The sequence below is a fragment of the Vidua chalybeata genome, chromosome 5, assembly GCF_026979565.1.
Source record: "Vidua chalybeata isolate OUT-0048 chromosome 5, bVidCha1 merged haplotype, whole genome shotgun sequence".
Lineage (NCBI taxonomy): Eukaryota > Metazoa > Chordata > Aves > Passeriformes > Viduidae > Vidua > Vidua chalybeata.
This window is the reverse complement of record NC_071534.1, coordinates 49,893,267-49,908,516: the sequence shown is the minus strand read 5'-3', so window position 1 is coordinate 49,908,516 and position 15,250 is coordinate 49,893,267. Positions and strand designations below refer to the sequence as shown.

The window sequence follows — 15,250 nt, the reverse complement described above, 5'->3', positions numbered from 1 at the left end:
GGGTCACAGCAAACACAGTTGCTCTTTTTTTGCTTTTCTTTGTCTCTTTCCTTCTCTGCCTATATATATATATATATATATATATGTATTTTTTTTTTATTCCTCATCTCTTGAAATACTGGTTTAGGTTGGGTCTTTTTGGTTGTGGTTTTTTTTTTTGTTGTTGTTTTCTCTTTTCATCTGATTTCTTACTATTATTCCCTTTGTGCTAATACTACTGCTCTTCATGTGATTAGGTGTGTTTCTTGCTGCTGAAAACCATAAGGAATATGGCAGTCTTGAAGAGAAGAGTTATTTTTCAGTGGTTCTTCCATACATGTGCAGATCATTCCATAGAACGTGCTTCTTCCTACTTGATAAAGATAAGACAGTTCCCTCTTATAACCATAGAGTTGTCTTGATATCATATTGGTTTCAGTATAGCACTAAATCACATGAGCCCCTGGTGGGTTTCAGAGATCAGTTGGCATTAGTGTAGGTGGGTGTGTAGTGTAGTGTGGGTTATGTTGTCAGAAATGTCACTGAGGCATAACTGCCTCTGCTGATCTGGTATGGGCTTTCCTTCCAGTATGGGTGTGTGGACAAGTTGCTCTAAGAGTCCTTGCATAAACAGCTTTCCTTACAGCTCATGATAGCTCTCAGCATGTAGTGTGCCTCATGACTAATTTATTCCACCCACAAGATTGAAAAGCCAGTGTGGGTCCTTGGCTTATTTAGGCATTGAGCAAGCTTTGGTAGTCACTAGAAAAATAATAATGAGTAATTAGATCTCAGTGGCAGACTGATCTTTATAAAACTTAGACTGAAATCAAAGCAGCATCTCTAGTTTTTGTTTGTCTACACATGAGTATTGGGTATAGTCAAACAAATGCATCTCAATCATATATTACTGTGCACTAGGATGTATATGAGGTGACAGGAAGATGTACATCAATGTACCTATTACCTGTACAGTTTTACCTGTTGGCATTCTTGCAGCATACACACAGATCCCTCCTTAGCACCAGTATTCAAATTGCTTTCCTACAGTGGGGTTTACATTCTTTTGCTTTCCTTTTAATTTCCTTCTCTTGCTTCTTGATTTTTTTTTCCTGCTTTCCATTGATTTCCTAAAGAAATTGGATGTATTCTGTATAACCTTGGAATGTGTTTAACTGAAGTAAGTTAATAAAAAAAGATTCTAGCAAATATGAGCTTAATTGCAGCACTGTCAAATATAATCCAAAGAAAGCAGAATGCTAGCTTACAATGCAGATGAAAAAGAAATGCATTGAGTACAAAACTAAATTTATTATGATGACCTGTGTAAATGTGTGTGATAGAAATATTCTGTGATAGTGCTTTTACATATTTTTAGTACTCTGCTCCTAACATATATTTCATGTGAAGCTTTGTGAGTTCAATGCAAAAATCTGCTAAGTGAAAGGCACGTTAAATTTCTGGGACCTTATTAATACATTGACAATATGAAGCTTTACTAGAGCATCAAAAATGTAGTATAACTTAGCAGTGGTAATGAAATATTATCAAATGTTCCTATTTGTATTAGGGGTTCAGGCAGCCAGTGATTGTCTCTATATTTTTGCAGAGCATCTAGCACAATGAAGACCAGGTTCCTTGGGAAGTACTGTGCAAATTTTCTTTTCTTAGGTAACATTTGTTGTTATTTACAAAATGCCCTGTTAGCTTCAAATTGAATAGAAGAGCAAAATCATGGCTGCTAGAGGAGCTGGCTCCCCTCCTATCCAAGTGGCAGCTGATATTGCAATTGTGGTTTCTTTCACCATTACTATTAAGGCAAAATACAGCATAGATTGGTATGTGGTGACATAGAATGGTGACTGCAGTCTTCAGATCCTTGTTTTGTTTTGGCACACTGAAATCTGTGCTGCTGAGTTGAAGTGAGGTTTTGATTTTGACTCATAACTTCACTGTATGCCAGGTGCCATAGCACTTGCCTCTGTTTGTTTGCAACAAATTGCTAACTGAGGTGTCATATTCAGACAATGGAGTGCTCCAGCACCTCACTTCTGAGTTGTCACAGTTGAAATAAAAATACTTCAGGAATCCTTTCAGAAGAAAAGATATTCACAAGGCTGTGAGTGTGTTTGGGAAAAAAAGGTCATAGGGCCTTGTCTACACTTCCTTCTTACTGTTCTTGAGCGAGTTACTGAAATGGAGCACATTCAGGATACCTGTGTGCAGGACTCCAAACAAAGCCAGAAAATGGCTGAAAAAACTCCAGGGATAGAATTCATCTCAATTAATTTCACATATGTAGAAGTTAGACATTTAAAGTTTTTCACCTTAGACAATGAAGTAGATTTGAGACTTCAAGGGAATGATTCATCTGCTCTGTTTAAGTTATTTATCTTGAGATGAATTTCCCCATTTGGCTGCCTTTTTATTTCTATTATCTAAGACAACAGCAGGGGGATACCTAAACTAGGGCAGACAAGTACCATCCCTGATGATGGCTTGGATGGGACTCAGTTTTATGCCAAGTAAAAACTCTGGTAATTATATAAATAAATTGTACCAAATAATCTCTGAATGTCTCCAAAATGTAACTGCTTTTCAGTGTACATTAATTTGTAAGCAAAGGACACAGATAACTTTTCCTTGATATTTTAAGAAAAGCTTGTAAAGTGTTAGTATCATAAAAATTGCGACACTTGTTTTCCCGTTTTGTTTGTGTACACAGTTATTTTAGTCATTGCACTGGAAAGATCTCAGTACAGATGGAACCTGTATGTTTGGAGCCACAAGCCTGCTGATCCACTGTGTCAGTCACTTTTCTCTCCTTGCTCCAGGTTCCAGTGCAGTGGTCCGATATGATCACACTGAAAGCCAGGATGACCAATTATGGCCTACCTAGGTACCAGTGGCTGACCCATGCTTGGAATTTCTTCCAGAGGGAGGTAAGATGATAGTTAATTCATGAACTAAAGGAGTACCTGCTCAGTGAAAAGGTTTGGCTTTAAGAGAGTAGGCAAAATAAATGCAAGTTCATTTGGTATGAAACACTGTGTAGTGTCTTTAACAGCACTTGATATGCAATTCTTTGGTTTTTGTAGGCCCTAAAGGTACTTAAACACTGAAACCAGAATGTTAATAAATCAATTAAAAATTGCTAATATTCTCATATCCTTCTTCAATAAGGTTAGGACACCAGTATCTTTTAGGATTACAATAGCATTAAAGGATATGATGTATGTAAAATTAAAAGTCTGCAGGTAAAGTAAAATGACTGTGCCTATATGTTGTTTTAATATTAAACTGTGCTCCCCTTCCCATAGGCTCTGTTAGTTTCCTTTCATGGAGCTGTCATGGTTAAGATATGTTTAGCTGGAAAGGAATGGGAAAGGAAGTTTCCAAAAAGATGCCAACACTGTCTCTTTGGCCGAGGTTTGTGAAAGTGATGAGGGTTTTTATTTCCTTTGACTGGGGGGTGGGAAACAAACCAAAAAGCTTCCTTGTGTATTCACAGCTTTGCCCTCTAGCCTACTAAAATTCAGAACTGTTTTTATAGAATGAAGTATTATGTTACAGAAACATGAAATTGCCTAAGGTAAAACCCATTAACTCCAAATATAACTCACGTGCAGGAAGAGAACTCTTTAAATGCCTGTCATTGTGCTGCCCTTGTTGAAATGTTGAAATCTATCATTGTTGCACAGATTTCCTGTTTATTTAAACATTTCCTGGCAGTACTTGGTTAGTCTGTATTTATACTAAAACCTGGAAAAAAGAGGTTACACACCAGCACCCCCCTCCTTCCCCTCCCAGTTCCCTGCTCTGGCCATGTGAGTGCTCTGTGAAACTGAGTAATTCTTCATATGCAGGTATAGTGTTTATTTCTGTTCTGTACCTGAGATAATACAAACAAATGGTCACAATCAATTTGCCTTGAATAGAGCTGGTACTGTATCTTGGTTTGAATGTATAGGCTGATTAAATTAAATACTGCCTCCTCTCCTAGTTGTTGAAGTTTCATCATGAGTCGTTATTATAATATGAATATTAATAATAAAACTTCAACTAAGCCTTAATTTTTCTAGGGGAGAAGAATTTCTTTTAGAAGTTAGAAGAAGTTTCAGAAGTTAGATTTTCCTTACGGCATCTGTGACCAGATAAATGATTTGGGGAACTGAGAAAGCTCTTTTACAGTTTCTACTTAATTGGTGGACTCTCATTTATATTCCATCTACTCATAGTTTAGATGCTGGATGTATGAGCCTGGTACGTGCTTTTTGTCTGAATATGCACTTGTGACCCTTTTCAGTCAGCAGAATTTTAGTTGCAATTCTGTTCAAATCTGTGTTGCAATTTCTGTTCAGAGGTTCAGTCCCGATCAGCTTGGTATTCTTTCTTTTGTATCTTTTAACATCTGAGGGAGATGGGAAATTTTTTCTCCCCCAGTCCTCTTGCTGGTCTAATATCAAAGTTGTGACTATGGTAGGGAAGATGGAAAAGGTCAGCAAAGAAGAGCTTGTTGGGGGAAGGAGGAATACAAGAGAACAAAGATACAAAACATTAAACAAGGATGTTTAATGAGGTGGTCTTTGCAATTGTAATGAGGAGCCAAAGCTTGAGCTTTCCTTAAAGTTCAGTGCTGGAAGGAGTTTGAGTAACAAACCAATAAAAACTGAGACATGAGAGCTGTGGTAAAGAAGGGAGGAGTGAGATTTTTTAAGAGGACTGGTGAATTAAAGGCACAGTGTGTGCCAGCATGTCTGGGCACTGATCTGCTTGATTGTGAACAGTGAGTGGTGTGGAATACAGAACTTTGGCTCTGAAGCGGGTAAAGAGGGGCAGCTGTGTTCCCAAGGCTGTGGATCAAAGGACTCAGGGAATTCCTTACACGCAGGCTAGTCCTGGAGGACATTCAGGCAGAGAAAGGTAGCATCTTGTTTCTGCAGAGCTTCTTTTCAGTCATGTCAAGTCCACATCCGATGCCAAACCAAATCTAATGCAGCTGCTTCACCCTTTTCTGTGTGAAAGCAGCTGCTGATGTGGGAGATTGGGCATTTGGCTTTAAATCTCAGGGTGTACTTTTCAGAGAAGAAGACAGGTTGTTGGTCCTGGTGGGTTTTTCAGCCAATTACAGCTCATCTGCTTTGCAGCCAAACTTCTTATTTTTGTGGTTGATTCTGTTGCAGTATTTATTTTAATGTGATACCCTTCCCTTCCATTTTCAGTTTTCCTTTCAGTATTTGTGATTTCTATACATTTTTTGCTTACTCTTTAATTTTCTTTCCTATATTCAGGTAAATCTGTGCTTTTCCTGTTTTCAACAAATGTGTCTGTAGTTGTACCCTTGCAAGAATAGTCCTCACTAGTATGACCTTTTTCTGCTACTCCTTTCAGACACAGGTATACTTGTTCATTAGTCCCTATTTTGACATGAAATTGTGTTAGTTCCTTGTAGTAAGGATAGGAGAATCCAGAGATAGGACAATTTCTGTGAAGCATCCTTTGAGGAAGCAATTAGGATTTAAAGGACAGAGAAGTATTGTTGGCTGTTTCTGAAATATTCACTGGTCACTACGTTACATTTTTCATGTTGCTTTTATGTATGTCAAAGTACAGAAAAACAAGATACATGGAAGCACTCATAGATGTTTTTAGTTCTATGTAAATATTTTGAAAGTTGGTATTAGGAACCTCATTAGGTTTTTTGATGACCTACTTAATCTGTTGAAGAAGTAGTATCATTATTACTGATCTTGGCTAATCCTTCCTTTGCAGTTTAAATGTTGTGGCGTGGTGTACTTCACAGACTGGCTGGAAATGACAGAATTGGACTGGCCACCTGACTCCTGTTGTGTCAGAGAGTTCCCAGGATGCTCTAAGCAGGCACATCATGAGGATCTCAGTGACCTTTATCAGGAGGTAAGGAGAAAAATATGAATATGTTGGAAGGTTTTGTACATTCTTCCTGACCCAGTAATTTTCCAAATTCATCATTTGCAGTGCAATAGAGTATTTTTTTTGTAGAGTAGTTGTGTTTATGGAAAGTGTTTATGGTTATTATTTGCTAATGCTGAAGCAGAGGGAGAAAAGAAGGAAGAACAAACCCACCCACTTACCCTTACCTGGAAATGAGATGATGTAGTGGCAATGCAGTTAAAACCGGAGATGTACTTAAAATTTAAAGTGTTTGTTTTATATTGGTTAGGTTGGAGTTCAAATTTTTTCCAATCCAAAAGTTAAAAATTAGGTGTGACATAATGTTCAGGCTCCATCCCATCAAACTACCACGGGGTAAGTGGAAGAGTACTTTAGTGAATTGTACAGTGAGGGATGCTTTTGATAATTCCTTTGAAAGATGAGAGCTCTCTTGTTAACAGGAATCACGTCAGGAGGCAGGTAAATCGGTTGTTGTAGTTTGAGTATGTGTAGAAAGTTGTTGTGAAAATGCTCTTTCTACATTACAGTATGATCATTTAAAAAGAATTACAAAGAAAGCCTTAAAACAAGACAAGGACCTGTTTGAACTTGAAGTGGATAAGTGAGGTCATCATGGTAGCAAGATATTACCGTTTTTAGGGTGAAAATTATAAAAACAAGTAAATATGCTCTTTACTAAAACTCTGTTCTCACAAATATTGTCTAAAGTCACCTTTTTCTGAAAACTACTTTGTTAGGCACCATTTTTTTTTACGCTAGCAGATCTCTGAAGACCTATAATTGTACATTCAGTAACAGTAGAATGACCAGCAGTCCAAGTAGTCCAACAGCGGACAGAAAGTATGTCTCAGTCACATAGTTGTGAGGATCTTAGAAGAGGTGCATTCTTCATTGGATTGCTTTTAGAGTAATACAGGGAGCATAGGAAGGAGGATGGGCCTTAGGATCATGCTTTCAGATGCTGCAGCGTGAACATTTCTCCAGTGGATGGTGCAGCTCTGCATTTTGAAAGAGTACCCAAAGAACCGTTTTATTTTCTCCCAGTCTCGGAGGCTGTTTAAGACCCATTCTTACAAGAATCTGTTGCATGGCTCCTGTTAGGGAGCTATGGAGCAACACCTCTGAAGCAGAGGAGATTCACTATATAAACAAGCCAAAATGAATATTAGCTATTGCCAGGAAACAGTCAAGTTTTGGGGAAATTGATTTGTGTGGTATTGACTATGAACAGAAATTACTTAATCTAATCTGGACTTTCAGACATCCATTTTAGGAGGCTGTGTGCCTCCACTAGGGAGAAAGAAGATAGAGCTGCCAAAAGGCAGGTACCTCAGAAGGCCAGTCTGTGCTAGGAACCTTGAAGACAGTGACAGAGGTTGGGTCTTTTTCCCACCAGCTACTTGTACATCCTCTCTTGCCTTCTGGCAAGGCTCACGGCACTGACAGCACTGGTTATGCTTTAGAAGTGTCAGTTCCTGAATGAGAAAGCCATTCAGGCTTCTTCTACCAGTCCCTTATGCATTTTGAAAAGCTAAAAATGGTGGCCCACTCTGCAATAATGGTTGCTTTTTGTAGTACTGCTGCTACTGTTAATACCATACATACAAGTCTGTAGAGAGCCTCCAAGGAGTATATGTAGAACATTCATTTGCTCCCTGCCTGAAAAGGCAGGAATAGGTAAGCAGTGAAAAACTGCTCTTTGAGCACAGGAATCTCAAAAATTTCTGAGAAGTATTAGTTGTTGGAATATAGTGTCCAAAGTGCAAGGTTTTCTTGTGTCACCTCTTTTGCTAACATTTCATGCCCCTGCCATAGTCCAGAAAAAAGTGCTCAAAGAACACTTCACATGACCAAGTTCTTTTGATTCTATTTGGAGAAAATTAATAGTCAAAGATGATTATTATGTATGACATAAGGACTGTGTTAAGACCCACTTGATAAAAGAAAGGCTGCTTGGCTTTTTTTTTCAAAAGAAATCTGAAGGGCACTCTTATGGTTCTTCCCTTACTGTTCTGCAGAGCATTTTGGATGGATTCAACACTTAGCAAAAATTTATTTTTGGTTCTCCACTGCAGAATCTATTCCAAAAATGGACAGGCTGTGTTCGGTAGTATCAGCCACAAAAATACTTCATTTCTCTTTGAGATGCGTACAATATTTTGTTGGTAAATTGTTTCTTTCCATGGCGCTTGCCTACAGGGTGTCTCACAGACTCTTACAGCATGCTTGCTAATAAGTTTATCGGTACTATGCAAAACCAGCTTACAGTTCCAAGACTAATCTGCCTAACTTCTGCCTTGGAGAACTAAAGCAAAAAAGCTTTTTTAGAAAGTGATTCAAACCAAACTTGCGTAGTCTGGTGGTTTGAGAGGGAGCCTGATAAGATTAGCCTTGGTAGGCTAAAATTGGTTTATGTAAATATTTGGCAAGACCATTCTGGTACTTCAGAAAAATTTTTTGTAGTACTTCAGAAAACTGAAGTTTGGTTTGTCTGGGACTGATAAATGCAGTTTTTTGTAGCTGTGCTGTGACTTTTTGCTGGGAACTCAGAACTTTCTATAGTCTAAGTTGGAATCCTTCACAATGTAATTTTTGCAGAAAGAAGGGTGACTTACAGTTCTGCTTGAACGTCCTTTTGGCAGGAATCATTTTTTTCCATGCTGGATATTGAAAGCTATTTTTCAATTCCTTGAATTGCCTTTATTCTGATGAGCTTCACCTTTGCTGCAGTTTCATGAACAGACTGACCTTAGAAAGAGCATGGTTTTGGGGGAAGTGTGAAGATGATGATGTGGCCTTTGGAGGTTTGTTGTGGTCTGAGGACAAGAGGAACCCTGCCCATCTTGAGATTCGGAGCTGCAGTGTAGATAAAATGATTTGTGGGGATCGATACCTTAAGAAAAAATTAACCTTGCATGTTCAATATTTTTCTTTTGGTTTCTGGCATAATTTTGAGTATGTTCAAAATTAATTTAATTTTGTCTTAATTTTGGTTTGTTTTAATATTTAATTTTACAACTTGCTTTTATATGCTTTTGAGTATACTCAAAATTTGGGTGTACAAAAGATTTGTTGAGTTTGCTGATGGCTTATCTTTTCTGCTCAGTGAAGTACCTTATTTCAGTTCAGATTCTTATTCTATGATGAAGTAAATCAGTAATATATACTAAATAAGAAATACATTATTTTTTCTATTTCAAGACTGAAAGTATAAAGCAAATGAATCAGGCCTTTAATCTGTAGCTTCGTAGGAATCTGAAGCTGATTCTCCAGAATGATTGCTGCAAAGTTTTATACTATATTTGATTTGTCAACAAGAACTCCCCATTTAGTGACAAGCTTTTGCTGAGGGAAGTGTATTTATGTACTGTTTAATTGCAGGCTGCCAACTATGAAAGTGTCACATAAGCAGAAATAAAATGCATGAGTGTGAAGTTAACAAGCTGTGTTTTCTCAGTTTTGAAACTGATTTTGAACATGTATTAGAGCAGAGCTCTAAGAACATCACTGAATAGAGGAAAACGGGCTACCTAGATTGGGCGTAATTTGTCTCATTTATGTGTCTGTGTACTGCAGGAGATGTAGGCATTAATGTTATTGCTCTCTGTTAGTGGGTGTTTTCTCTAGGCAGCAAATGAACTAAGTTTGAATATTGCTCTGGTGGAACATTTTTAAATTGTGACCAGCATGCACCTTCATCTCTTTATGTTAAAAGTATTAAAACGCAACCAGTTTCTCTGTAATTAACAACAAATTTGGGAAGTGGTGAAGTTGCAACTGTCTTCCAGTTGAAGAAAAGAAGATGCCAACATGACAGTTTTTGTCCCCCCCTCAAGTCCAATTACATTGCTTTTGCTACAGTGTTGCTTTTTTTTTTCTTTTGAAATTCAAAAAAACACATACTTGCTCCTTTTTGTGTGTCTTTGCTGCTGTTTAGAAAATGAAACAGTGAAATGAGTAAAGACATCAAGATCCTGTAATTTATTCTGGTACAATTATCGTAGAGAACATTAATTTTATTTAGATCCTAAATGAAAATCTGTTGACTACAGTGTAAATTCTGTGTGTGTGGCAAAAATTGGACCTTACATCAAATACTTTTAGGACTGTAGCATTTGAAATTGGCTTTGGGGAATTTAAGTGTGATTGAAAAGTGTTATTTATCATGTCCTGTCTTCAGATTGCATCACTTTGATTGATTGCTTTATTTTCTTAGAAAAGCTATAAGAAATATGAAGTGAGGATTTAAATGCAAAAAATAACATTCTCAAGACAGTGCCCATTTTAATGGATTCCTGATGTCTGTGTCTGGGACCAGTGCCCATCCAGTTTGTTACTCTGAATTTCCCCTTGATATGTATGTTGCTTTGATAATTGTGCTGTGAAACCCTGCAAAGCTTAGAATAGAAAATAAGCATCATGCAGAGTAGCAGAGGCCCCTCTCTTCTTGGTTTTATCATCTCTAAGACACACATCACCCTTACTGAGTGACGAGCGTTGTAACTTGTGCTTGCACTGCTAGCCAGTAGTTCCCAAAGCTACTGCCTCTCTGTGGATCCATGCAGCCTTACAAGGGCTTGGGAGCTTTTCTGAAGCCTTATGTAGTAGTTAGTTGGCTGTGTAAGCAAACTGTGGAGCCTACAGTGGAAAGATCTAAATTCCATTTCTATGAACATCAGCTTACAATGTTTTAACATAGTTTTCATGGGATGTTTTCTGATGAGGTTATACAGGTTGATAGATCTTTCCTACAATACAGTTCTAGCTTCAGAGTGTAGTATTATCTGTAGAAAAAGTCTAAAAAGTTTAAAATAATTGACAACTTTGAAGATCTTCAATTTAAGGAGAGAAACAAGACCATAAAAAGGACTTCAATGGCTTTTTAAACCTTCACAAAATCAGTTGAATTTCTTTAACAATGAGTGAGAGTTGATAGGAATTCAGATCAACTTTGAGTGATTTCTGAATTGAAAAGTAGCACAGATATCTTTCAATATAGTCTCTGTGTATGAGAAAACTTAAAGTTGGCATTATGGAAGCAGCTAAAAAGTAGGCAAAATAATTTTCAAAGGATTGTTTGAAGTGAGAGATTCTTGTGAGCCAGAAAAGACAGCAGTAGGTAGGATGAGCTAAGCCTTGGGAACTGCAACCCAAATATTACTGACTGTTATTTAATCTATTTTTGTTTCATAGGGATGCGGTAAAAAAATGTACACATTCTTAAGGGGGACGAAGCAGTTGCAAGTGCTGAGATTCCTAGGAATCTCTATTGGAGTAATGCAGATCCTGGCTATGATCCTCACTATTACCTTGCTGTGGGCTCTGTACTATGACAGAAGGGATCCCAGAGCAGATCAGATCATGGCACTGAAGACTGATACCTCGCAGGAGCTGTCATGTCATTCCATGGAGCTACTGAAACCAAGCCTGACCAGGATCTTTGAACATACATCCATGGCAAACAGCTTTAATACACACTTTGAAATGGAAGAGCTGTAACTGATGCAATGAATTTGTGAAGTCACAGAGGATTTTTTGGATTGTTGTTACTTCTCTTCTGTTCCATCAAATACACCAGTTTTCTTATGTGTCAGAAACCAGCTAATGAATGGAAGTGAAGGAGACCAACAAAGAAAGATGAGCCTCTTCCCAACCTCTTAGCCATGTCCTCAGCTATGAAAAAGAGTTGATTTTGTGATTTAAATTTATTGTGATTTAAATTTTGTTGATTTTGATTTAAAAGGCACTCATTCAATTGGGCACAGTAATACTCATTGTCACAAGTGTAAAACACTGACTCAGTCACAGATAGACTGAACCTGTAAGGAAGCATCAAGGGAAGGGAAGAGAAATACTCATCTTCTGAAGAAACAACTGTGCTTTCAGCAAAGAAAATGTGACTTCAGCTGAAATTGACTTTTAATAAGCCATTTGGAAAATGTCTTTATCAGGGATCTATGTATGTATAATTGTGTGTTTTCATGTGTGCATGGAAAGCAGAGCTACAATTCAAGTTAATACTTGGATTTAAAAATTTGCAAGATTTGTAAAAAGGGCGAGATTTTCTTTTTTCTAACAAACCTTTATCTTAGTTTTTGTTCTTAAAGATATTCTAAAACTTCTATTTTTATCTAACATAATGGTTTTTTTAGTTTAAAATATATTAAACAGGGATTGAAAACAAAACTATTGCTATGGACAATAGACTCTAGTTTTCTAGAGAATTCTTCTTTCAAACAGTTTGTTCTGTGGACTGTTTCTCAGTAAAAAGGAAGAAAACTTCAAACATTCTTTCCAAAATGGGAATCAATATGGGAGTAGCACATTTTTATAGATAAATCTTTTCTCCTGTCAATGATTCCCCTGAAGCTAGAAACAAAAGACTGAAAGAAAAATGCTTACAGTTCTGGATGCTATTGCAATAATTGTAAAAGTACATGAGGAAAAATTTTACTTTGATGACTGCTTCATTAAGAGCTCTCTGGTGGCTTAAAATGCCAGCCAGAAACAGATTGAAATGTATTTATTGAGGTGGGGAAAGTGCATTTTACTGTATTTTTATGAACAATGTCTATGTCATAGGATTATTTTTACAATTGGCCACGGTCTTGAAATATATATTTGTTCCACTAAGTATAGTAGTTTGTGGCAAATGGGCTTTTTACATAATATTACATTTAAAAAAATCGTTCATTTGTTTTGGAATTTGTAAGAGAAAAAAGAAAGCAAGGTGTGATTTGGTAGACAATAAACTTACTTTTCTCTTAACTTCCATAATGGCTTTTTTATTTTTAGTCCTAGAGTGGGAATGCTTTGGATGGGCATTGGGAGGATCCTCCTGTTAGTGTGAGTTAATTTGACTTGTCTTTACCCATTTAACTTACTCTGTTGTGGAGAAACTACAGTGTTAGTGTAATTTTCTTTTTTTTTTTTTTTTTTTTAATAGCTTCTGAGAAAACTTCTTAAGGGCTTGTAAAATTAAGCTCTTAGCTGTATAGGCTGTTTTCAGCAGTCTGCTTTGGGTATAATTGTTTCAAGAGTACTGTTGCAAGCAAGATTACCTTTCTGCTTTTGTACTTCTATAGATGCTAATACTTATTTTGAGAGGTAAAAAGAAGATAAAAGGAGAGACCATCCCAAAATTTTGCTTGGAGTGTCTTTGTCAGGAATACTTTCTTATGCTCTGCTTGGGAAGCCTTGGCCCGGTGTTGCTGCACAGATAGAGCTGAGTTCCACCCCTCCCAGTGCTCAGCCTGGGTAGTGATACCTTAGCTAGGTGAGGTTCCTGCCAAGGAAGTTACAATGCTAAGGAGCAAGTGTCTGACAAAGTAGGAGTGCAGGGCAACTCCAGGCTTCGCAGTGCTACTGGGACCAGTGGTGCTGCACAGTGCATTGAGTCATCATTTGCCCCTGTTTAAAAACCAAAAAACAAAAAGTCCAGACAAACCACAAATTATGGAATCTTGATTATGGATTATGTGTACACAGCTACATTTGGCAGTGAATTACTGCTGAATGTAGGGAATTTCACTTAAGTAATGTAAAAAAAGTAATGCAAAAATAAATATAAAATTCCCTTTTCCAGGAAACCTTAGTCCTTAAAGTTTTACCGCAGGAGTGTTTGTGGAAGCTCCCTTAGCTGTGCTTCAGATATTCCTAGTCTTTCCATACAAGGATTGTTCAGACTGTCATGGGGGATTGCCTATGTATCTCCTTGTATCCAGGTTAGAGCTCGTCGGCAAGCCAAGCAAGGGGGTAGTGTTGGGATTTAGAGATACTTAGAGCCCAGGTCATTTGGCTTTAAGCTGTCTGTGTGCTGAGGAAGCACTGCCTTCAGGTCTAGTCAGGTTTCTTTAGCAGCAGAGAGATTGCTTTGGGGAGGCCTGCTTTGACACAGAACCAACCTCCCAAAGCAGTGTTTATGGACCTCCACAACAATGAACATTTGCAGTCAGGAAAACCTCACTTGGGCTTGGCTACCCAAATCCTGAGCCTGTCTACATTCTGGGAAAGAACATTTTTATTTTGAGTATTTAACCACATTTGCAGAAATAGGTCTCATCTGTAAATTGGAGCACTTCAAGAATTTTTTTCGTTGACTGCTCAGGCTATGAGGTGCCTGTTTTTCTAGGGCTTCTTCAAAGAGTCTTAAAATTAATTGGGTAGGCTGCAGTGAGCCTGCTTTTTTCCTGTAGAGCTTTAGAATCTATGTAGGAGAGAGGCTGCTTGGCAAGACAGGAACATTTAGAGATACTTGAGGCAGTGAAAACTATTTAGTCTTATTTTCTTTTTTCCTCGTTTTTACAGCAGTACTTGGAGAAGGATGGTGTGATTTTTGTTCTCTGTAGCATGAAGTGTAATGAACTAAATATTTCTTGTTGCAGCAAACAACTACAGAGATGTTCCTTAACATTTTTCAGAGAGCACTCAAGGAGTGCAACTGTATCAGAAAAAGGGGTCACTTCCTGCCAGCATCAAGTTTTGTCTTCAGCCCAGTGACTGTACCAATTCCATGGGACTGTGCCTGTTGCTGTGGGGCTGAGAATGCTTTTAGGAGGCAAAAATCACTATTTCTGGTCCTTGGATAAGGTATTGATTCATCTGCCAACACTTGTATGACAAAATTTTTGGAAGGAAAAAGCTGTATTTTCTTCTTTATAGCTTTTCATTTTGTAAAAGCATATATGAGTATAAGGGACTATATAAAGAATGAATAGTAAAAAGAGAGGCTGTTGGTCACAGCAACTGTACAGTTAAATGTGATGGAAGAAGGGATTTATAAATAGCTTTTATAGTTTCTATTGCAAAAGCATTGTATTTGGTCTCAGAGCATGGTGCTAATAATGCTAAGGTTGCAAACTCAATCCCCATATGGGCCATTCACTTAAGGGTTGGACTTGGTCCTTGTATGTTCCTTCCAGCTCAGAATATTCTGTGATTCTGTAAACTGTGCAGAAAAACACAGATTATTAAAGTCTTATGACATAGAAATACTAAAGGTTTACATGGCATGGTAGTGGGGAGACTATGGGGTGATTTCTGTAAGAAGCTGAGAAGCTTCCCCTGTGTCTGAAAGAGCCAGAGCCAACCAGCTACAGCACGGACCCACTGCTGGCCAAGGCCAGGCCCTTCAGTGACAGGGGTAATACTCTGGGATAGCAATTTAAGAAGCAGAAAAAGTGGTTGCAGCAACAGCAAGTACAGCTGGAGAGAGGAGTGAGAGGAACTGCTCTGCAGACACCAAGGTCAGTGAAGAAGGAAGGGTGGGAAGTTCTCCAGGCATCAGAGCAGAGGAGGTTCCCCTGCAGCCTGTGGTGCAGCCCATGGAGCAACCGGC

General features: G+C 38.0%; 1 protein-coding gene across 2 annotated transcripts in view; it reads left to right on the top strand.

Moving 5' to 3' along the window:
• The window catches only part of TSPAN12 (tetraspanin 12), a 39,923-nt gene extending 27,242 nt beyond the window's left edge, over nt 1-12,681 (top strand). For both annotated transcript variants that reach the window (XM_053943971.1, XM_053943970.1), the window contains exons 6-8: nt 2,814-2,921; nt 5,752-5,895; nt 11,107-12,681. In XM_053943971.1, coding sequence (XP_053799946.1) covers nt 2,814-2,921; nt 5,752-5,895; nt 11,107-11,412 — 558 coding nt within the window. In that variant the 3' untranslated portion in view covers nt 11,413-12,681. The remainder of the gene's footprint in view (nt 1-2,813; nt 2,922-5,751; nt 5,896-11,106) is intronic.
• Nucleotides 12,682-15,250: the final 2,569 nt, after the last annotated feature.